The sequence below is a fragment of the Diplotaxodon limnothrissa genome, linkage group LG10 (assembly GCF_057381915.1).
Source record: "Diplotaxodon limnothrissa isolate DT_005_m linkage group LG10, D_limnothrissa_male_GT1.1, whole genome shotgun sequence".
In the NCBI taxonomy this organism is placed as follows: domain Eukaryota; kingdom Metazoa; phylum Chordata; class Actinopteri; order Cichliformes; family Cichlidae; genus Diplotaxodon; species Diplotaxodon limnothrissa.
This window is the reverse complement of record NC_140605.1, coordinates 35,218,245-35,240,532: the sequence shown is the minus strand read 5'-3', so window position 1 is coordinate 35,240,532 and position 22,288 is coordinate 35,218,245. Positions and strand designations below refer to the sequence as shown.

At 42.8% G+C, this 22,288-nt stretch overlaps 3 protein-coding genes across 3 annotated transcripts; 1 reads left to right on the top strand and 2 right to left on the bottom strand.

Annotated features, from left to right (window-relative positions):
* Window positions 1-4,236: 4,236 nt before the first annotated feature.
* On the bottom strand, window positions 4,237-13,275 carry LOC146624842 (uncharacterized). The gene is made up of 8 exons (XM_085364176.1): window positions 12,981-13,275; window positions 7,902-7,961; window positions 7,730-7,792; window positions 6,833-6,861; window positions 6,560-6,580; window positions 6,040-6,462; window positions 4,968-5,201; window positions 4,237-4,497 (listed from the first exon to the last, which is right to left on the bottom strand). Exons 1-8 carry the CDS (start codon window positions 13,273-13,275, stop codon window positions 4,237-4,239), a joined length of 1,386 nt encoding a protein of 461 aa, XP_085220302.1.
* Window positions 13,276-16,298: 3,023 nt separating this feature from the next.
* Window positions 16,299-18,317, bottom strand: rnasekb (ribonuclease, RNase K b). Its single transcript, XM_085364175.1, has 3 exons — window positions 18,101-18,317; window positions 17,054-17,136; window positions 16,299-16,899 (listed from the first exon to the last, which is right to left on the bottom strand). Exons 1-3 carry the CDS (start codon window positions 18,176-18,178, stop codon window positions 16,755-16,757), a joined length of 306 nt encoding a protein of 101 aa, XP_085220301.1. The 5' UTR covers window positions 18,179-18,317; the 3' UTR covers window positions 16,299-16,754.
* Window positions 18,318-18,415: 98 nt separating this feature from the next.
* bacc1 (BPTF associated chromatin complex component 1) lies at window positions 18,416-21,749 on the top strand. The gene is made up of 6 exons (XM_085364174.1): window positions 18,416-18,700; window positions 19,371-19,465; window positions 19,698-19,799; window positions 20,217-20,446; window positions 20,686-20,790; window positions 20,872-21,749. The coding sequence occupies exons 1-6, from the start codon at window positions 18,680-18,682 to the stop codon at window positions 20,934-20,936; spliced, it is 618 nt and encodes a 205-aa protein (XP_085220300.1). The 5' UTR covers window positions 18,416-18,679; the 3' UTR covers window positions 20,937-21,749.
* The last annotated feature ends 539 nt before the right edge of the window (window positions 21,750-22,288 follow it).

Sequence of the window (22,288 nt, the reverse complement as noted above, 5' to 3'; positions counted from 1 at the left end):
ATGTCACAAGAAAAACAATGGTGTGCTTGGTTTCAACGTAACTTTATTCTTTCATGAGTTATTTACAAGTTTCTCTTTGTTCACAGCCATTGACATGTTGAAGGTTAACACGTGAGGAGCGGATCGAAATCGTGTTGATATCTGGTGAACGCAGTAACCGGGTCATTGCAGCAGATTTCAATGCAAGACACCCTACGAGACCACCCATCTCCCATGCTACAGTTAGCAAACTGCTTGCTAAGTTTGGTGAAACTGGTTCAGTGTTGGATTTGCCAAAATGTGGGCACAAGAAAATGTCTGTGAAGGTTCTCAGTCATCCAGGTCATCGTAGTCTAAGGAGCTTGCAAAGAAAAGCGTCTGGACTTCTTTTAGTTGCTTGAAGACGTTTCACCTCTCATCCGAGAAGCTTCTTCAGTTCTAAGGTCAAATGGTGGAGAGATTTAAACCCAGAAGGAGTTTCCCCCCACAGAGGGACAAAGGACCCCTGATGATCCTCTACCTAATCACATGAGCCAAGGTGTGAAAAAACCCGAAACCCTGGCTGATTGAAAGAACTCTGTGAAAACAGGTGTGGGTCACAAACTCTGTGATCAAGGCATTCCTTTGTCCCCCTCCCCAGCCTCTCGAGGTTCTGGGGGGAGGCTGTAGTATTTTATCACAGGCACATCCCTTGTGAAGGTTTGTTTGATATTTGGTAAGCTTCCTGCCCTTTTTATGGTTTCACTGTGTTGTGTATGGTGAACCAATACAGGAATTGAAGCATATATTGGGTGTGGGGGAGATTACCCCCTTTATGACCAAGGATGTTGTTAGAAACAGTTGTGATCAGGAGGTCACACAAACGCACCCCCATGACACACACACACACATTCTCACATACACACACATACAAGTTCTTGCACATGCTTTTACACACACACACACACACACACACACACACACACACAGTACCTTGTCTTTGTAACCAAGGGGGGTTTTACGAGGGGAGGTGCTTGTGCAAACTTGTGTAACTGTTTTTTCCAATAAAAGGCAGCAAGCGGAGCCCACAGCGTAGCACTCGCCGCACGTCACTGGAGAGTGGCGTTAGTCGAACATCCCTTCGGCGGATATTAGCTACTCACAAATGGCACCCTTACAAACTCCAGCTACTGCAGCATCTCAGCAAGGACGACCCAGATCGGCCGCAGAATTTGCAGAATGGGCAAAACAAAAATTGGAACAGGACCCTCAGTTCACGCAGAAGATTTTGTTCAGTGATGAGGCAAACCTTTATGTGAATGGTGAAGTTAACAAACAAAACCACTGCTACTGGTCTGACACTAACCCACATTGGATGGATCCCTCCAAGACTGTTGGAACAACAAAAGTGATGGTTTGGTGTAGAGATGGACCGATCCGATATTACGTATCGGTATCGGTCCGATACTGACCTAAATTACTGGATCGGATATCGGAGAAAAATAAAAAATGTAATCCGATCCATTAAATATCACGAAAGCACCTCACAAAACCTGCAACACGCCGTAACTCACCTCAGAACGTTAGCACGTCGGAGCAGTATGCATCACGTGATAGAGCAGCTGTGGCATGCGGGACCTGTCGGTGGTCTGGATAGCATTTGGAGCTTCGCTAGCAACCCGGCATTTCATCTCCGACAAAGTGATCCCGAGAGAAGTAAAGCAAGTGTGTAAGTCCATCTCTGAATGTTTGTAAAGCATTCCCACGTTAAGCTGAACGAGCGACTGCCTCTCGCTCTCCGGCTGCTACTTCAATCGTGAAACTGCTTAAATGATCAGCTGATCGGCTTTTCTGTCGCGAGTCTCTCTTGTTTGTTTTTGGCCCACTTTGCACCAGAAAGAGGAAACCAGCGGCTGAACAACAGCAGCACGTTTAAGCTTGATCAGCTGTTGTTAGAATGTATTTAATATTACTTTCTACACCAGGATCTTTTTCTACAGCTGACGGCTGGTAACTGTGCAGGGGCGGATCTAGCAAAGTTTAGCCAGGGGGGCCGATAGGGCATGAACAGGGAAAAGGGGGCACAAAGACATACTTTTCTTTCTTATTCTCATTTAAAATGTCGAGCTTTTAATAAATAATTATCTGACACCCAAAGTTTTAATTTGATGTAAAATGAATAGAAGTCAATTACTGTATATAGTAACTATTAAGTCTAATATATATACCCTAGTAAGCTATAGTACTTTTTACTTTGGGAAGGTACCATCTGTGCAGTCTGCAATTTTGTTGAAGAAAGATGTTGAATCTATTTAATATTTCTTGAAAAATAATTGATTTCTGTGCATTTTTTTTCACACTGCATCAAATTAAGGTTGATTATGTCGATTAAGCATCATGAGGTGGAGCGTGAGGGGTGGTTCCCTATTTTTTATTTATTTATTTTTGTTGTTGCTGGGAGTTGGAACCCTATTAGTTAGGTTGCTTAATATTTATGCTAAGTACTCTTTAAAATACCAGAATAGGGAGGATGGTGCAGGTTTAAGTTTATTAGATTGATCAGTATTGCTGAACTATGAAATATTTTTTTTGCATACAGGTATAACAGAATAGCTTTAGTGTAGTTGTTCTTTTAAACTTGAGTATGAACTTGCAGACTTGCAAAATGCAGCAAGATATTTTAAAAAACAGTTTTGTTGATTAAAAAACACTATATCGGATTCATATCGGTATCGGCAGATATCCAAATTTATGATATCGGTATCGGACATAAAAAAGTGGTATCGTGCCATCTCTAGTTTGGTGTGGTATATGGGGCACAACGATAGTGGGTCCATTCTTCATCAGTGGAAACCTCAAGGCCACTGGATATTTGAAATTGCTACATGATGATGTGTTTCCCTCTTTATGCACTGAAGCTGGCACGTTCCCTGAGTTTTTCCAGCAGGATGGTGCACCACCACATTATGGGTGCAGGTCCGAGCATTCCTAGATGAACACTTTCCTGGAAAGTGGATTGGTCGTCGTGGGCCAGTTGAATGGCCCCCAAGGTCTCCCGATCTGACCCCCTTAGACTTTTATCTTTGGGGTCATCTGAAGGCAATTGTCTATGGTGTGAAGATACGAGATGTGCAGCACCTGAAACTACGGATACTGGATGCCTGTGCTGGCATTTCTCCTGCAGTGTTGCTATCAGTGTGTGAAGAGTGGGAGAAGAGGGTTGCATTGACAATCCAACACAATGGGCAGCACATTGAACACATTTTATAAGTGGTCAGAAACTTGTAAATAACTCATGACAGAATAAAGTTACCCTGAAACCAAGCACACCATTGTTTTTCTTGTGACATTACCAATAACTTTGATGTGTCACATGGCCCTCTTCCTATTGAAAAAACAGAAGTTGTATCCAAGATGGCCGACTTCTAAATGGCCACCATGGTCACCACCCATCTTGAGGAGTTTGCCCCCTCACATATACTAATGTGCCACAAACAGGACTTTAATATCACCAACCATTCCCATGTTATTACGGTGTGTCCATATAAGTGGCCCACCCTGTAGGTTGAATATTTCTTTGACGGCTTCACTCTCCTCTAGTTTTGCTCCTTTACTGTTTGTCCCAGTTTACGTTATAACTGCATCTTTGTATTTTGAATATTGTCTTTTTTAGTGTTTACTTCCTGACTAATCTCGAAACAACTAAAGGAGGAAGCTTAACACACAGCAAGACTGAGATAAAGGATGGTAATGATATTTCATGGTGGAAAATCCACGGTGGGCCGGCACCATGAGGAGACTCCATGGAAGCAGAGAGCTGGGAAAGAGTCACACAACAGAGCTGAGCTCACTGCCTCTGAGCCCCACGAGTGCTCGCCCTGCTTTCTGTCTGCACGAGGATCTGTGTCACTTTACTGCTGACTGTTGCTTTTCCTGTAACAGGAAATCAGACACAGGAGGATTTTGTAAACAGATTTACAGAACAAACAGTTAAATCAGAGCCTTTTTTATTCCAACATAAACATTCCATCATCCTCAACATCAGAGCCATTAGTTATGATTATGAGAATCTACTGCATTACAGCACTGACAACATGAATATAAACGTACAGTTCTTACACACAGGAAAAAAGAGGACAAGAAAAATCAGAATAACCAGTTAGGAAAGAAGAAAGAAACAGCACACATTTCATGATTCGGAATATAAAACTGATTCAAGAGAGATTTACATTTTTTATTGAAACTCAAAATCTGCAGCCTGAACACTGGAACTCATCTTTACTTCTCCTTCGCTTCAATCTTCATGATCTTGTTTCCCTTTATTTCTACATCTGCTGAGAACGGCATTTTCTCCAGCAGTCTGTCCTCAAAGTCGCCCTCCAGTCTGACACCAAACGCTTTTGCCAGCAGGGATGAAGTCACCACAAAGGACTGCACCTCTCCGCTGCCGATCTGTGCATCCACCTCTGTTTCAGTCTTCTTGGCGTCTTTGATCCCAATGATCTCGATTGTGACGTTCTCGACTGTGGCACTTTGAACCTGCAAAACACCAGATTGACCATAGAGATCAGGAGATCATGTTGAACCAATAAAACTGAAGAACTTGTTATTTAAAAAAGTGAGCAATGATGATTTCATAGTGAGTCTCATCCTGCAGAAGAACTCCAAATCCACCATCTTGTCCTGCAGCAGACAGTCCTGGTTCTGCTCAGGTAACAGCACATGAACATGTTCTGGAGTCACCCTCCAGCTCACAGAGCAGAGCAAAGACTGATGTCACCAGCTGGAGTCCAAGATGGTGGAGATGAGTCTGTCGGACCACAGGGAGACCCTCACAGTGAACCACCTGATGGGGGCACTTAGAACAGGTACGGCTGGATTAACTAGAGAGCAGAGACTCAACAACAGTGAGGAAATGTTCCAGTAGGAGGTCAAAGCTGACAGTCTCTGCTTTGAATCAATACCAAATATAAAACACATTTCAAACTGAAGCCAGAATCAGAAATTACCTTAAAAATTCTGGTGAAATCTGTTGTTGAGTTCAGCGATACTGAATCATAGTAGTGACTCGTCTTTACATTGACCACCCTGACAGAGTCTCCAGGTGATATTCCTCTGAGCTGTTTGATGTCTTCGTCCCACAAAGTGATCCAGATGGAGCCTGTGCTGTCTTCAAGTTGGAACTCTCGCTTGTCTTTCTTTCTTCGTTTGTTCTTCAGTTTGACTGTTTCAACGGAGCCGATCTGAACAAACCAACAACACAACATGACAACAACTCAGAGACCAACAACTCTCCTGTGCATGTTTATTTCTGCTGTGAAGTTTGGAATCACAAATTCAGCCTCAAGCTGCTGTTAGAGGAACTTTAGCTGTTGCCACTGTGATGGCTTCATTGCTCGGCGCCAGAGTTTGACTCATGTAATAACAAGAACCTCCATCTAGGCCTGGACGATATAGAGTTTTTAAAAAATATCGATATATTTTTCTATGAGATATAAGATGTGACAATATCGTTTATATCGATATTGTCTATGTTACGTTATAAAAGAGGATTTCAAACTCCAGGCTGTCAGTCACGCAGTAGAAGTTGGGAACAGAGCAGCTGTGAAACCTTTGTTATTATGCTCAGCGTCTGTTAGTTTACAGTTTGACTGCACAGTTGGGAGCTCTTTGTTATGCACAAAAACAACATTGTTTTATTTATGGAGCATTATTATTTAATAAATGCTCATAATTTATTTTTGAGTAATTTTTCATGTACATCTGCGCTGTATGTTAATAAAAGTGCCTGTGTGACATCTGGGACACCGCTGTGACTAAACTCTCTGTTTGTTCTTATTTTATGGCTTTAAAAAAAAGAAGATTGAGATATATCGTATATCGCCATCCAGCTAAAGAATATCGAGATATGAATTTTGGGTCATATCACCCAGTCCTACCTCCATCCATTTCACTCAAAGACTATTAAAGGTTAGTTTAAAGGTTGATGTCATCAGAGTTTCACAGCCTTCAGCAGGACACTAAGCTAAACATGACGAGCGCCCTCACAGCTTCACTGCAGCAGATTCAGGTCACACTTACCTCTCTTACTGTTCCTTCAACACTCACTGATGTCTTCTCCGCTGATCCGATGGCCTGTCCGATGGAGCAAACTGGAGTCTGGGAATAAACGAACATCTGAGCTTCCATCTCCAGGTTCTCAGGAACATCAATAGCTGCTGTCTTTGATATGACGCTCTTTTTGGTCACTTTCATGACATGTTCGTCCATGATGATCTCTCTGAACAGGTAGCAGCTCTTCTCCTGGAAACGCTGATAGCGCTCTCTTCCATACACCATCACTTTAATGCTGCCTGTTTCATCAGCCACTCCCAGGTAAAAGAAAAACTTCTTCTCCTTTTTTTTGGTTTCGTATGTACGCAGACCAGATTTCGCCACAACTTTGCCAGCTATGACTTTGTTTCCAAGGTCACCGCTGATCTTTACATCATGGATGGATTTCCTCTGCAGGCAGATGGAGAGTCAGCTCGCAGTCAAAACTTACATCACAAAACAAGTCAGATGCTGTGATCATCCAATGAAAACTCAAAAATTCACTCACCCATGAAGGGATTTTTATCTCCTGAAAAGAAAGAGTTAAACAGTAAGTCACTCATAGACTGAATATTGTAAATGTTCAAGAAACTGTTTTCAGAAATGTGCAAACAGTTATGTGGGAATCAAATCCCTACCAGCCCACAGAGCTGATCTCTTTGGTGTAATTACTTCTATCATACAGAAAGCATAAATGTCCACAAGTTAATAAAATTATGTAAAACTTGGTGTAACGTGACATGCAGTATTACATTAACTTTGAAAAAATCACAACTTCTACCTTGTCAGGCTGAGGGCTCTTCAGTCCATCTGTAAAACAAAGTAAAATGACAAAAGCACAAAGGTAAAGTGTAAAATGCATCCAGGACAGAAACAGCTGCGTGATGCTGCTAACAGAACGCCAGCTCTTTACAAGCACAGACAGCATGCTAATGCTAAGCTAGTCAAACACCCAGAGTCACGTCAAAGGTGAGCGTATGCAGACTCCAGTCCAGCAGCCAGAGCCGAACTTTAACAGGTAACAGTCAGGCTGCAGCCTGTTTGTACCGGTTCCTGTACCAGTAAAAGTAGAATGGGAGGCAGAGCCTTCAGTTTTCAGGCCCCTCTTCTGTGGAACCAGGAGACAGACACTATCTCTACTTTCAAGATTAGGCTTCAAACTTTCCTTTTTGCTAAAGCATATAGTTAGGGCTGGACCAGGTGACCCTGAATCCTCCCTTAGTTATGCTGCAATAGACGTAGGCTGCCGGGGATTCCCATGATGCATTGAGTTTTTCCTTCACTCACTGTGTGTTATTAATAGACCTCTCTGCATTTAACTATTAGTTTTTATTAATCTCTGGCCTCATGCACAGCGTGTTGTTTCTCAATCTCCCCCCTCAGCCAAACTGGTCTCAGCAGATGCCCTCCTTCCCACTATTGCCAACCACTTGCTCATAGAGTTTCATGTAATTGTTGGGGTTTTCTCTGTATTATTGTAGGGCCTTTACACTACAATATAAAGTCCTTTGATACAACTCATTGTGATTTGGTGCTGTATAAATAAACTGAATTGAAATGGATCTCAAAATTGATACTGAGCATTTTAAACAAATGACATCACTGTGTGTTGGATAGTTAGCTCTTGAGATGGAAAGCAGCACTAAAATCCAGCAGCACTGTTTCCTCCAGCACTTACCAGTTTCAGCCTCTCGCTCTTCATCTGAACTTGAATCACTCACAATGTTGTTCTTCTTAAAGCCTGAACACACACAGCTCAACATCAGACTTACATCAAATAAAATATTTATTCTCATGATTGTGGCCACAGCTCAGTGGCTCTGCCACAGTTTCAGGGTGTGTTTGCCTACCAGCTTCAGCCGTTTTCTCTGCTGACTCCGATTCAGTTTCACTGCGTTTCCTCTTGTTTCCTGAAACAGAAATGAATCCAACTTGTGAGAGCATGTGTGTGTCAGGTTTTCACTGAAGAGTCAGTCAACATAAAGTCTGTTTCTTTTAGAGCTGGGCGATATATCGAGTTTTTAAAAAATATCGATATGTTTTTATACGAGATATAAGATGTGACAATATCCTTTATATCTTTATATCTATGTTACGTTATAATTATACTTGTGGAGCCGCAAGTTTGCCTCTCTTTCGTCCACTTTCGTCTCTACGCAACGTTACTCGGCCTCGCCTCTCCTTCACTGAACACAACTCCCCCTCCTCCCCCATCGCTTCACCTGCAGGAAGCGACAAGATGGAGACGGCAAATCTCCGTTAACGAGTTACTGCGCATCGCCCCGTGCGTGGGGCTGGACGCCGTCAACGTGTTAGCTAGCTAACCACGCTAACGAGCTAACCACGCTAACGAGCTAACCACGCTAACGCCATGCAGCCCAGAGGTGCTGCACGGACTAAAATCCTTTCATTTTCTCAATAGTTGACAGCGCGCCTTATGTATGAATTCTGGTTGTGCTTGATGGCCGCGAACCGATTTTATGTGGAACACGGCGCTCAGCAATCTGTCAAAAAATGTTTTAGTACGACTTTGGTAAGCTACGGAGCTGCACCGCTTGATGGAGGATTGTCGGAGGATTACGGCTGAGCCTCGCGGAGTGATACGTACTGTGCTTCAACGTAATATTACCCTACTGTGTATAAGGACCATAAATGGCACCTGTTAAGAGACGTGGTTGCGAAGCGGATTACAAACTCCAGGCTGTCAGTCACGCAGTAGAAGTTGGGAACAGAGCAGCTGTGAAATCTGTCTTTGTTATTGTGCTCAGCGTCTTTTAGTTTACATTTTGACTGCACAATTGTGAGCTTTTTGTTATGCACAAAAACAACATTGTTTTCTTTTATTTATGGAGCATTATTATTTAATGAATGCTCATAATTTATTTTTGAGTAGTTTTTTTCATGTACATCTGCTCTATGTTAATAAAAGTGCCTGTGTGACATCTGGGACACAGCTTTGACTAAGAACTCTTTTTTTGTTCTTACTTTATGGCTTTAAAAAAATATATCGAGATATATCTTATATCGCCATCCAGCTAAAAAATATTGAGATATGAATTTTGGGTCATATCGCCCAGCCCTAGTTTCTTTCATACCTACACAGAGCAAACGTAAAAACACTAGCAGTGATTACTGTTCAGTCTGCTCACATGTAACTCTGCATCTGCAGCAGCTTTATAAATAATACATAATTTAAGCACTTTGGTAAGAATATCTTACCAACGAAAGTCATAATCTGCCTTCAGCAACTACAAGGAGAGAGGTTACACCCCGTATATATGGACTTCCAAAGATCCTCAAAGAAGCGGTCCCACTCAGACCCACTGTTAACAGTATAAACTCTGTCACCTACAAAGTTTCCCAGCACCTTATCATCACTTTACTTCCATTTGTGAGAACACATCCCATCACATCAAAACCTCCAATAATTTCACCAATGAGATCCACAAACTTGCACTGGACCCAGATGAAACCACCGTGTCCTCTGATGTGGTCGCTCTCTTCACGACTACAACAAAACAGCTCCTTAGAAAACAGAATCAGTTTCAGCCCCGATCAGATTTCATGGTAACGTTCACACTCTGATAGGCACCTTCACTCACAGCCTTTTTCCACTAGTACCTACTTGGCTCGGCTCGGCACGCTAAGTTTTCCATTTTGCAGGTTATGGTACCAGGTAACTTTAGGACCAACTCCGCCGCGGTTTCTAAACATTCCAAGGCCATCTGGAAAATGTGATGTCAACAGATTGCAAGCCACTGATTGGCTGGTCTGGTTGATGAGTCATTTGAAAATCAAAACTGTCATTTTTGAAAGCCAGCAACAAGGAAAACTGCTGCACAGGAACAACACTGTGGTCCCAGAGTCTGAGTGAGAGTGACATGACTCCAGCAGATCCCGGGGACAACATCGGAGATCTCTGTCCAGAAGAGCGCAGTCCTGGGAACAGCTAAGATACTGCAGGACCCTCAAGCTCCCAGGCCTCTGGTAGAGGACCCGAGCTTGAAGGATAAACCGCCCACAGGGGCGAGAGGGAATTTTTTTATACATACATATAAATATTTTAAAAAAAAAACTCTGCTTTTGCCACTGTGCGGTTTGGGATGAACTAGACAGGAGAGTGAAAGCAACGCAACCTACAAGTGTCGCACATTTATGAACTTCTGTAACAGATATGGGAGAAGATTTGATTTCTATTGTAGAAAGAAGCCACGGCTGTGTTCAGCTGTTATATCTGCCAAAGGCGGCTACTCTGATGAGTCAGAAGTAGAGCTGGGCGATATGAGATTTTTTTCATATCACGATATGTTTTTTTCATTTCAGGCGATAACGATATCTATCACGATATCAGCCAAATAACTATATTTGTAAGATTTAAATGTGCCGTTGCTCACAAGTAAAATGTGAAATAATCAGCAGCTTGTTTTGATTTAAATATTTATTTCCCATAATAAGTTCAACAGGGTAGATGTACTTAAGGAACATGAGACTTTTTCAGATAAATAAAGGCAAATATTGCAAACTACACAAAAGGCAGCCGCTAAAGCGTTTAAGTTTCAAAATAGAACAAACGAAACAAACTAAATTGTCAATTCCACTTAGAAACAAAATATTAATTCTAAAAATAAATCTTAGTTTGTTTTACAGAAGAACAGACAAAACTGACTAACTTTTGTCAATATCAAATAAACTGAGAACTAAAAGGAAATTCTCGATCTCTCCTTGTTGTAGGTTCAAGGTTCAAGGTTCTTTATTTGTCACATGCATAGTTATACAAGTATAACACACAGTGAAATGTAGCCTGACACGCTCCTCGACATGTGCAAAAATTGGGGGGGGGGGTAGTATAGCTTAGCTTTTCAAACAGTTACTTTAGTCTGACAAAAGCCGAATGACGAATTAGCGCTTCCAGTCAGAGACTGAGGCTACGTCCACACGTACACGGGTATTTTTGAAAATGGAGATTTTCCGTTTTCGTTTTAAAAAATAATCCCGTCCACACATAAAGGCAGAAATGAAGGAAAACGCTGCTATGAACATGCCAAAGCAGCAGGTGGCGCTAGATTCCTAACCGTGCAGAAATGTTGGCCAATCAGAAGTCTAGAAGCCTCGGTGGGAAAAAGTAAACAAAGCTGGGGCATAGAAGCAGAACCGAGTCGTAAGTGTGGAGGGACAGTAACTGTGTGTATATGTAAGCATTTAAACACTGCAGAGAGTAGAATTAACAGTATTGTAGAAATTCATTTCACCGAAACAATAACGTGGCGCACAGTGTGACGTCAAAAAATGCGCACACCTTTGATGCTGCGTTTTCTCCGTTTTTCTGGTCCACACGTAAATGCAAAAACGGAGTTTTCAAAAATCTTCGTTTTCAGTGACCAAAAACGCCGTTTACGTGTGGACGAAAGGTGCAAACGCATAGAAAAATCTGCGTTTTCAAAAATACCCGGGTACGTGTGGACGTAGCACATGCACCAGTTTATTGTATTTCCAGACTTGCTTTCGGCACAATTTACAGTGCACGCTACTCTGTTTTTTGTCAGACTTGAAATAGCTGAAATACCTTCACACTACGGAGCTTCTGTGGCTCTTCCGTTCGACAATCTCTCCGGCATTGGAACCATCATCTGTTTTCTCTTTGGTCACGCTCGGTTGATTTTTCTAGTCGGCACACTCATTTCCTCCGTTATCCGGGCGGAACGGTGGCTGGCTGCTTCCCAAACAAACACATGTGCGGCTTGGCACTTGTGCTGTACGTAACAAGTCACGTGATGTGACACTGCGGCTGTGATTGGTTCGGCTCTGCGCTACGTAATTTGGATTGGCTTTTTTTTTTTTTAAGAGGACAAGAGCGGCGAGGTCTATCGCGATAGTTTAATTTTTTTATCGAGAAAAAGTTATATCGCGATAGTATTTAGTATTTTTAGTATTTATTTATTTATTGTCATTGTCAAGAACAATGAAATTGCGTTTGGGGCAATGCGATACATATTGTTATCGTTCTATCGCCCAGCTCTAGTCAGAAGTTTAGAATAGATTTTATTCTATGAATTGATTCCACAATTTCTTTCTTCTTTTTTTGTCCCGTTTGGATCTTTAGCATCAGAATTGTTGTCTTAAGGCCAAGAAAGATGCCAAGCGGATTTATTTTACCAAGTGGATCATCATGGCCTTGCCATATTGGTCCATTCGATTGACCTTTATTATAATTATGAATTTATTTTATTTTCGGTTGCTACAAACGGGACAGACATGACTGTGGGATAGGACAGGGGGAAAGAATGAAAGAAAGAGAGGGAGAGAAAGAAAACCAGAGGGGAGAAGAGACGGTGAGAAGGGGGGGAAAAACAAAAAAAACAAACACCTGGGTCACCTGTATGGAGAAAAAAAACAGAAGAGAAAGCAAACAACAAAGAGCAACATAATAAAAACAGCACCATCACAATAAACTAGCTAGCAGTAGATATCAGTAGATACTAAATAATAAACGATATTGTGCAGCACGCAAGATAGACAGCGCACAATGTGCTTTGAGGCAGCAGCCAAGACAGCTGTAGTCCGCGTCTGTGAACACCCGTGTGCACACCTGTGTGCATACCTGTGTGGATCAGCATGCTTGTATTCCAAAGGTTTCTCCATGTAACGATCCACGATTTCTTTTTAACTCCAATTGCTTTTTGTACTATGCTTTACTACTTTTGACCAGAATAACACAAAAAACTTCCACAAATGCTCAAAAAACACAAATGCTCGATCCACTCCTGCTAATTTGGAATTTGTTCAATTGCTGCTTTACAATGAATAGTTTGGTAAGACAGATTCAAATTTGAATATATTTAAACATGATTTATTCTATTACACATGAGATTCTTTGGAAAACCTGTAGACACCTGACCAAAAAAAAAAGAAATATCAATGAGTGAACTCACCTTTTCCCCCCTCGTCTTCTTTGTTCTTCAGTTTTTCAACAAAGGGCCGCAGCTGGCCCTGGACTGCTTCATCCTTCCTTGGTATCCTGAGCATTGCTTCATCGATTATCTGGATAGACGTTTCCACTCCATAGCACTCGATGATTGTCTGAGGAATGGTTTCTCTGCACTTGATAGTCTTCTTCCCTTTGGGGATATCCAGACATCCCAGCATCTTTTTGAGCTGTGACTTATCCAAATCCTCAATGATGAAGGTCAGTGCTTTTTTCCACTCTGACTCTGAAATTGATGACATCTGAGGCACAGAGAAAATATTAAGCAAAACATACTAATACTGTTGTATGTAGCATATTAAAGCCTCTAAAACCTTGTAAAAACATATAGACTAGCACAGAGCCTTTGTAGTCTATATTTTGGATGCTTCTTATTCCACTCTGTGTAGTGTGGATACATGTTGTATGTATATATCATGTGTACTATGGTACCTCAAAAACTCTGGAAAAAAAAAAAAGCATGATGAAGTCGATGTGAAACAGACAATGAATCTGCAGTTTCTGCCGGTCAAGCACCGTAACAAGTTTAGGAACAATGCTACAAATTAAAATAAATTTGTCATCAACTTGGAAATTTTCTAATTTGAATCTGGTGAGTTACACAAAGTGGAAGAGATTACAATGATTTCAAGACACACTATCCCTACTCAAAGTAATCTAGATTCCTGAACTGAACTTGAACAACATGAAGCATCTGAGCTGCAACTTAATCTACACGAACATTTTAAAACGAAAAGTAAAGATGCTTTCATGAGCTCATTTAAATCGATCAGCAGCATTAACTACTCAAGTAAAGTTAATTTATTTGGCTTCGTGCTGCGCACTGCCAACAGTCTTAAGCTCAGGCTACGTCCACAATAATAAGTTTTCTTTAGAAAACGCATCTTTTCTCTCCGTTTTGGCCTCCCGTCCACACTGAGACGGCGTTTTCGCTCAAGGAAAACGCCATGTTTTGAAAACGCTCTCAAAAACGCACACATTTGAAAACGGTGCTTTTGCGTTGCAGTGTGGACAGCGAAACCGGAGACTTTGTGAAAACGATGACACATTTTAGTCATGTGATGCAGTCATGTGACCAATTAAACTAAGATAGCAGAGGACATGAGGCAGCAGTTCTTTTGTTTGACAGCCCTGTTAAAGATGAATATCAGTCTGTACTGCTCCACAAAGCTTTTCTTCAAATTCTTTAACTCTCACTCGCTTTTGCAACTTTGTACTTTTGTACAAGCGCTACATACGCTTCATCATATGTCCTCGTCTTAGCCTTCGGGAGACTTTCGTTTCATTATCTGCGTATCTCTCCGCCTTTTCATCACTATTAAATATTTTTCTTGAGGGTTTGTTTACTGCACTTCAGATCTCCTGCTCTGTCTGTGTGCATGCCCGGTGCAAAAAAAACCCAAACCCTGCCACCTACTGTACTCTATGTGCAATTACACTTTATTCTAGAACAGGAAAAAAAGCCTGTTCCCAGGGGTCACACTATTTGAGAAGGACTGACTTAAACTGATAGTTTTAGTTCTGGTGTCCTTGTTTTCCTCTCAGTTATCGATTCTGTCACTATTTAGCTAACATAAAGTAATCTATTATTCTAAGTCTGCCACTCTAAAATCTTGCACTGCTCAGGATGTAGTGCTGCTCACTCCTGCCACTTCAAGATACATTTATTTATACATGTGTGTATTTATATAGATTTACTCTGTTAATACTGTTAATTACGGTGCTATACTGCTGAGTAACTGTCTCCTGCTCATCAAACACGTCATTGCAATGTTCACCGTGTGCTAACTTGCATATGACAAATAAAACAAAGAAAACTAGCAACAACCGGCCGACCCGATGACGTCACGCTTCGCTGACCGAAGATTCGCTGAACGTGTTTTAAACACTTTAACCACGTAACAAACCCTCACTGCTGCTTTCATACTGCCCGGTTTTAGAGAAGTGGAAACCGCTTCAGTTTCTATCGCAGATCAAATGAAGTAAGTTTTGTTGAACGCGTTTTCTCTGTGTTCCAATAACAGCATTAACACACAAACACATAAAACGTGTTCGCCTACAGAGAGTCTACACGGAAAGCATGCCCTCCGTCAGAGTCCGTGAAAACAGACACGGACACTCCGACCTGCTCCCGACCACGCGACGTGTTCAGGGTAACGCGGTGATTTAGCGGGTAAAAAGCAACGACTGTAGAAAAAGCGACTTTCGCGAAACCGAGCACTAACATAGCGTCGTCTCGTTCATTCTCCAGCAGTAAAACAATCAGAAAGTAGTGAAAGAAGGCTCACCTTTCTTTGTTTTCGTCCACAGCCTGTTTCCTGTTGCTGTCACTACTTCCCGGTCTCCGTACATTCGAGTTTGGCGGTATTTTCGCACCGGGGCGGAGTCAACGTCCGCGTGCCTGCCCTTTTAAAAAACTTAGTAATAATAATAATAATTATAGTATTATTACCAGAGCTCTGCTTAGATTATTCAGTGTAGAAATACACCCAAAGTAAAGCAGCTGCCTTTCTATTACATGTTTATATGGACAGTGTGGATACTGCACTTCTCCACAGCCCGAACTCACCGTCTAACTTCTCTAATACTGGAAACTAGCTGTTATAAAACTCCAGCATTCACTTTAGTAAAAAGATGAAATTCAATTTTGGACTTTGGAATATTGATGACTCACATTCAGGTTTTATTAAAAAAAAACCCTCACAAGGCTCAGTTTGGTTTACCCTGACGTGTTTGAAGAACAGACTTATTTTAGTTTCAGATGTTTACAGAGTAACAGTAGATATATTATAGCACAGCTTTATATTCCACACTCACTAACCCAACTTGGATTTGGTGGGTATTTTAAAACCCAGGTTTAATATTTGTAGAGGAATTCATTGACGACATCCTTTTCCCCCATATTGGTTTTTAATTAGGTTTTTAATTTTGTTTCAACACACTGGACAGGTGACACCATTTTATTTTTAAAGGAAAGCTTAAATTCCTATCGCTATTAACACTAAGGTATCTTCTAAAACATCAAGTCTCCATCTTAGCATCAAAAAATGTGAACTAATGGCAACTAAAGATTGTTCTGAAGCAAATTCTGAAAATACTCCAGTAAAAAATATATAATTTAAACTAAAGATCAACACAGAAGAGGTTTCTTAAAAATTTTCTTTCATAATTAAAACTAAACCAAACAAAACGAACCCCATTTAAATCCATGAGGAACATTTTTCCACAGTAACTGAAATGAAGACGACTCCCTGTAGTTTTCCACTCACACACTTTATTGCAAACGATGTTCCAGCAAACACAGACCCACATCAGAGACACAACACCGCCTCATGTCCTCCGATCTGTTCGAGCAGAGGACGCCCGAGCGACGCCTTCGTCTTTGTTCTTGTGACACGATAAAACCGCCTCAGCTGATGGTGGAGGCATCCTCGGGGCTCCGCCCCCCCGTTTCCTTGTTAATGTGATTAATGTGGCGAGCAGACGTGAGTGTTTCACACTTTTGGTCACTTTCATGTCCAACGGAAAGGAATGAAACAACAATTCACCCAACAACAACAACAACAAACACGTAAATACAAAATAAATAATCCAGGTGATACCTGACCCCGCCCCCTTTTTAATCTTAGCCAATCAGATTTTCCAGCGTTGAGATATAAATAAACTTTATGGACAGGAACCAGGTGCTCGAGGTCAAAGGTCAGGCCATCGCCGCAGGTCTTTATGTCACCATGTACTCCTGCCGCTTGTTGAGTCGGACCTGGCAGAGTGAGATGGCGCCCACCACCACGTAGACGGCAGCGGCGATGAAGCAGTTGATGCCGACCTGGTTGTAGAGACTGTAGATGTTCTGAGGGGGATTTTTACTGCGGGGAAAAAAAAGGAGAAGACGAGTTTATCTGCTGTTTGTCATCGGTCAGACTGACCCTGCTTCCTCTGATTTGCCGTCGCATCTATGACGCGTCGCAGCGTCTCAAGCTCGGGTCGAACCGACCGAGCAGCTTTTAACCCCCAACTCACTCGTTATGGATGTCATCCTCGGTGAACGGGACGTCTTCGATCAGCACGGCTGACTTGGCACTGAAGAAGATTCCCAACATCGCCTGCAAGAGAGCAAGACACGGGGTCAACATGAGGCTCGGGGACCCGTCAGGGCCACAGCTACGAATCGAACCTCGTCACTGAGTTTAAATGTTTTCTGTTCACTGCTTCAACCGAGGATTTATTCTGATAAGAAAAGCAGGAAGTGATCTGCTAAATATTTTAACTGACAGACCTGAGACCTCAGAACCTTTAAACAGGGTTCGTACAGGTGCTTGAAATCCTTGTAAATGCTTGAATTTTAATATTGTCTTTTCAAGGTTTGAAAAGTGGTTGAATTTCAGATGTGGTGCTTAAAAATGCTTGGAAGTGTAACTGTAGTTATTTGTGGTGAATGAAATATCTGATTGAATAGTTTTCTTATCAGACAGAAATAAAATGAGTCGCAAAATGTGTTGATGCATCTCAGTCATCCAGGAAAGTTATAAACATTACTCTTACAAACAGGACATTTGCATAATGACTGAAACCAGCCCACTGAAGGAACAATGGGCTGGGAGGATATCCACTTACGAGGACATTATGGTGCTACTGTTTTATCAAAATTTTAAACGAATATCCTCATATGTGGCTCTCATTTTTCTTAGAAACAAAATTCAGGTAAAAAAATAAACAAATCTCGTGATTCTTTGTTTTTACATTCATCAGGTCCCAATTAGCCCAAATTTCAAAGAGAAATTAAAAATCCATGCCGTGGAAGAGTTCGGGTCTTAGGAGGTCAAGGAGGGTGAAACCAGCAGAACTACATTCAGATCGGCCTACGTGGGCTCCGTCTATGTACCCGAGAAGTACTGGAATTCAGTGATTAGCCAGTCAGCGTTGAAATGCGTTGAGAGTTTTACCAACTTCGAATAAAATTAGCAGCAAGAAATTGCTCATAATAACATTATATTTAATCCAAATACAGAGTCCCCACTGGTAGTTCCTTAGCCTTCCAGGAAATAGTCGGTCCCTTCGTGATCTTACCAGCATGATGACGCCCCAGATGCTGATCACGATCCCGCACGCGGCCATCTTCGGCCCGCAGAACAGCAGCGACGGCATGTCCGCGTCCCTTTGATCGATCAAAAGATTATTATTATTATTACTATTATTATACTCTAAACTGAAAGAGGACCCATCGAAGAACGAAGCCTCTCGGTCAGCTGATCTCACCGCTCGGCTTTATTCGGCGAATGTCGCTACTGTTCGTAAGCCGCAGGCCAGCGACCAATGAAATATCCTGTGCCCATACACTCCGCCTTTTCCTGTCAAATTGGCCAATGGCGTTTAAGTTGCAAAGTCGCGCATCATTCTCTGTTTCCCGTTTGTCTTTGTTGTGATATTTATAATTTTTCTTTCTGAATATGTAATTCATAAATGACCAAATTAAATCGCAACTTCTCATCGGACGCGAGTCCCGCACAGCTTCGCGAGTTTAGGATCTTAAATCTTGGGAATCCCGCTAACGGAAGTCAGCTAGCTAAGATCATAGGAGCTAATTGTAGCTAACAGCTAGCTACCGTTTGTTTCAAAATAATATTTTTTTTCACCTGAGGCTCAGAAATGACGTCAGCCTCTGCTAAGGTAAGCTTTCACCTGCTTATGTTTTTTTTTTCTTTTACGTAAGTGCAAAAATTGAGCTTAACAGCCAACTTGTAGAGAACCGGTCATGTAGCTGCACACATAACTCAATTTAATTCAGTTGCTGCATCATGAAGAAGAGCTTCATGAAATATACTTTAATATCTTTTCACCCCTAAATTATAAAAAGTAGAGGCAAATTCGGCACATACTGAACACTCAGAGCTTTTTTTTTTTATTTTTGCGCAGAAATCCAGTTGATTAGAAGCAGTGCGGTACTATCGCCTCACCATGACAGCAAGATGTGTTAAAAGTGACGCTGTGTTGTTCTTATCAGAGACAAATGATGAACCAGAAACAGCTTTCAGATGCAGCCACACATCGCACTGACTGTACTGCAGAGAGAGTCCTGATAAATCAGCTCACTGTTTCAGCTCAGAGTAAATCTGCTTTGTGCTTCACTTTTTCCTCAGATTGTTTAGAAATGCAGTGAATGAGTGTATATGTATGTGGTGCACACCTGATCCAGGTTGTGATAGGTCTCCATGTTTACAGTGAGGGAAACACAGCTGGTGGTGTAGCACCTGAGTGTGCAGTTAAAGGTGGTGTGCAGCGTAGATCATGTCTACGGTCACCGTTTAAATCGGAGCATTGATGGCTGTGTTTCCTGCAGGTGGGCGAGATCTTCTCAGCAGCTGGCGCAGCTTTCACCAAGCTGGGAGAGCTGACCATGCAGCTCCACCCAGTGTCCGACTCCAGCCCTGCAGGGTGAGACAGACACACACAGAGGAAGTGGCTGCATTACTGACACAGTGTCAGTTGGTTGTGACCAAACACTACAGCTAACTGTAAACTATAAACTGAATGTGAGCCTCACACACATGCAGGGGGGATAAAACACAGCTGGAAACGAGCAGCGTGGTTTCACGTGTTTGGACGTGAGCGGTTTGTCGACATGTTTGAGTTTTTCTGTGAACTGATGCCGTGTTTGTGTCCTCAGGGCCAAGTGGACGGAGACAGAGATCGAGATGCTGCGATTGGCTGTGCGTCGGTTTGGAGACGACCTCAACAACATCAGCACGGTGATCAAAGAGCGCACAGTGTGAGTGTTAAAGGAGCAGTTTGCCTTTTATTAATGAAGACGTTTAGTTTTAGAATCGTTCAACAAAAACAGGAAACGAGAATCAGACGAGGTCGCCGGAGGAAACGTGACAACACGAAGGGAATCAAAAGTAAAGGAGGGCTCCGCTAACGCATGGAGGTCACTTCATGTTTGCTGTTTGTGTTAAATGGACGGAGGACATGAATGTAGGAAACACGAGTGAGACTCTTTGGTGTCGGGTTGTTGTTGTAGGACTGCAGACGCAAAACTCATAGATACGCCAATAAATGCTCACGTGACACGTTTAAAGGCTTCACTGTTGAATATTTTATGTTAAAAAATTTCAAGCGTTTCCTTTAAGGATGTAAAAGCAGAATGAACTTTGATTGGCTGACGGCCGCTCCTCTTCCTCTGCAGAGCTCAGATAAAGAGCACGGTGAAGAGGAAGCTGTATGAGGACAGCCGGGTGCCCATTTCCTCCGAGTCTCCCAAGAAGAGCGTCAAGAAAACTCCAGTCGCCATGACACCCACCCCGGCGCCCGCCGCGTCCGCCATCATCTCCGTGCCGACCTCGCAAGTCGTGGCTTCCACTGGAATGCAGAGCAGCCCCTCCCTGGCCCCGCCCATCAAGAAGCAAAAGACAGCAGGTGAGATCCGCTGCGTTTTTCTTTGATCTGTGTGATGTCACAGAGAGGGGACGATGATGGTTAGAAAGAGGGGGAGGAGCTAAAGCAGCTGGTTTTAGACAGGTTGAGCTGAGGCCCAGGAGCAGATAAAGAACCGTGCACCTCTGGACTTCCTGCCACTGTGTGCTGACCTTTAACCCCCGAGGCCTCAGACGCTCCGAGGTTCTCTCTGTTAATCCGAGCTGTCCTTCTGCCTGCAGACGTGACGCTCAGCGCTCTGAACGACTCGGACGTCAACAGTGACCTGGTGGACATCGAAGGCCTCGGAGATGGCTCGTCCAATAAGAAGCTGAACTTTGATCAAGGTCAGTGTGGCGCGGGTGTGAAGGCGTGGAGCTCCTGCAGACTCACGTCAGTTTGTCCATAAACTCCTCTTCTCTCCTCAGAGAGCCTCAACCTGGACTCCAGCCTCATCATGAACTCCAGTGACCTCCCCCTCCTGTCCCGCTGACCTCTGACCTCTCCAGAGCCGCCTCACTTTCTCACTTTGTTTTATTTTATTTTTTTCCTGATGAAGCTCGAGTCGGACTTTTCTTCTGTTGTAGTGACGCAGATATTTTTTTTATTTTCAGTCAGTTTTAGTTTCAGGTCAGTTTGTGAGCGTCGTTATCGTGAAGACGTTTGCCTGCAGATACTCATGTGCAGATTCACCTCTGACCTCTGAGCCTCCAAATTTGACCCCACCCCTGACTTTGACCTGCACCGCCCACCTGAATCTGCAGGACGTGGTGCCAGCGGCCAACCTCCACCTTCAGAGTAAACATGATTTGATGGTAGGAGGTTCAGCGCTCTCCTGGATGTGTGAACGCCCCTACACAGTGCGTGGCCCCTCCCACACCAGCATTATGAGTGCTGACCAGCATCATCACTACGACAACAAGCCGACCAAAAAGGCGGCCGTGATTTTTTTCATGATTGGCTCGTTTCAGTGTGAAGCACTGAGAGGGTCGACTCTGACCCCCCCACAAAGGCGACCACCGCTCTGAAGCTTCGGTTTGCTCTGAGCTGGCGTCCTGCTGAGCTCTGCTCATCGTGCTGACATCATCGCGCATTTACAACTTCCTGTTCAGAGGAGAGCGGCTGTCAGCTGGCTTTTTGATGAGGTGGTGTGGGTGGAGCTTCAAGGCTCAGAGGGGCTTGAAATGACTCGGCACATGGGGTCAGGTGACAGGAAGTCTCCTTCAGTCGCCTTAGGGTAGTGGATGGCAACCACGACGGTATCCGCAGCGAGCTTTGTGACCTTATCGCTGAGGGTCTGATGTAAAAGCAGTTTGAATTATGTTGAATAAACTTGACTCACAACTGTTTGACGTGTTTTTCTTCCTTTGCTTTGAGGCAAACTTTGGACAACAGACACAAATCTGAGGATACGAGTTTGTTTCGTAACCTGATGAGGACGGTTTGGGACAGGCTGAAGTTTAAACGTTTATAACTTGATTTTCAGACGCCTGATATTTACTAAAGTGTGTCGAAGCTGGAAGAAATCGAAGCTGATAAAATGAGTAAATCTGTTTTTAAAGCTTCATTTTGTGCGTCGCTCGAGCAGAGCAGAGGTTCTCTGAGCGATCGTCCCTCTGTGACGCTGCCACGTTGACACCAGAGTCTCGTAACAATGACGAGAACAAACTCGCCGATGTGAAGGTACAGACGTTCTTTTATTGGTATTTTTCATATACAATATAATATTTATATATATTTATAGTGTGTACATGAACAGTTTCCACTAAAGTCGTTCTTTTTCTCGTACAGCCGTGAGAACGTCTCGAGGGAATGAACACTTGAATATAGACTTTAATGTTTCAG